Source organism: Sinocyclocheilus rhinocerous, unplaced genomic scaffold (assembly GCF_001515625.1).
Source record: "Sinocyclocheilus rhinocerous isolate Xijiao unplaced genomic scaffold, SAMN03320098_v1.1 scaffold4896, whole genome shotgun sequence".
NCBI lineage: Eukaryota > Metazoa > Chordata > Actinopteri > Cypriniformes > Cyprinidae > Sinocyclocheilus > Sinocyclocheilus rhinocerous.
The window spans coordinates 70,249-71,657 of record NW_015658567.1 but is presented as its reverse complement, the minus strand read 5'-3'; the positions used below and the strand labels follow the sequence as shown (position 1 = coordinate 71,657).

The 1,409-nt window shown below is 37.7% G+C and overlaps 1 gene segment (V, D, J or C); it reads right to left on the bottom strand.

The window, feature by feature from the left end:
- Positions 1-367: 367 nt before the first annotated feature.
- On the bottom strand, positions 368-1,383 carry LOC107722738 (Ig heavy chain V region 5A-like). The segment is given in 3 exon segments: positions 368-610; positions 842-1,185; positions 1,297-1,383. Coding segments are annotated over 3 exon segments (630 nt in total).
- Between the last annotated feature and the right edge of the window lie 26 nt (positions 1,384-1,409).

Below are 1,409 nucleotides of genomic sequence, written 5' to 3'. Positions count from 1 at the left end.
TTAGAGAAGAACTGCTTGTGGTTTATCACTGTGTTCACTCTCGTGCATCGTAAGTCACTGCTGTGTCCTTAATCGTCATATTCTGTCCTTATAGAGTTGTTTTGCTCCTGTAAGAGTCTCTAGTAACTTAAAAATCTGATTTTTAGTTTGCCACTGTAACGTGTAAAACCACTACCACAAATCTACACATCAAAAGACACATGTTGTGTTGAGCTTTTAGTGAACTTCACTGTACATGGTCACCAGTGACATCATCTCATTAGGCTGCATTTTATAGATGTTTTATTCTCTACTGCCACCTGTTGACTTCTAGTAACGAGATAAAACAGCCAGTGTGGTTTTTGTTCAGCTGTACAACCCCTTCGTGTCACTGTGAGTCTCTTGCACAGTAATACACGGCTGAGTCTTCTGCTGTCAGGCCTGATAGTTTCAGATACACCATACTCTTTGAATTATCTCTGGTGATTTCAGTTCGACCTTTGAAGGATTCAGAGTAAGTCATTGCCACTGCTGTCACTATTAACATGTCCCATCCACATGTAACACTTTCAGGGTTGATTTGATTTGCATTGGGAGGGTCACAAGGTGCAATCATGACTGATAGGCCAAACTATTAAATTACAATATAAACCATTACCAGTGTGAGTGATGAAAACATTTATTAATTATATTCTGAATATGTATCTCTTCGTTTACTGTTATATGCCTAATACAGAATTCTCTCTAAATGGGACACAAATCTATCTATCTATCTATCTATCTATCTTTTATTTAGATTGTTGATTAAATATTATACTATAAATATATTATATACTCTTATATATACTCTTATTTGTATTACGATGATGTTTTTGTACAGGGAAGCTGTTGCCATCAGGCATTGTGATGCTCTGGCACAATAATACACAGCTGTGTCTTCAGCTCGCATATTCTTTCCTTGCAGTGTTATTGTGTTACTAGAAGTGTCTCTGGTGATACTGAACTTGTTTCTCAGGGAATCCTTGTAGGCTAAGTTTCCAGCAGAGTCAATCAATCCAATCCACTCCAGAGCTTTTCCTGCAGGCTGACGAATCCAGGCTGTAGTATAGCTTGTAACTGAATATGAGACTTTACAGTTGATGGTGAGAGTGGCATCAGGACGAACAGTTAGAGACTCAGGCTGAGTGAGTTCATATGAATCAATACCTGTATCAAATCAAATAATACCAGTTAATAAGAGAGCATGATGCTTAAAAACTGTTAACAAGCTTTTTAGCAACAAAATGATGTATCACACAGAAAGCAGACTAAACTTACAGGATATCACTGCCAGAAGCAGCACTAAAGATGAAGAGATCATGGTTTGTTTCACAGCACAGTTTGAATGAACTGAAGTGATTCTTCACTCCCTCTAGTGATCAGATGAATGT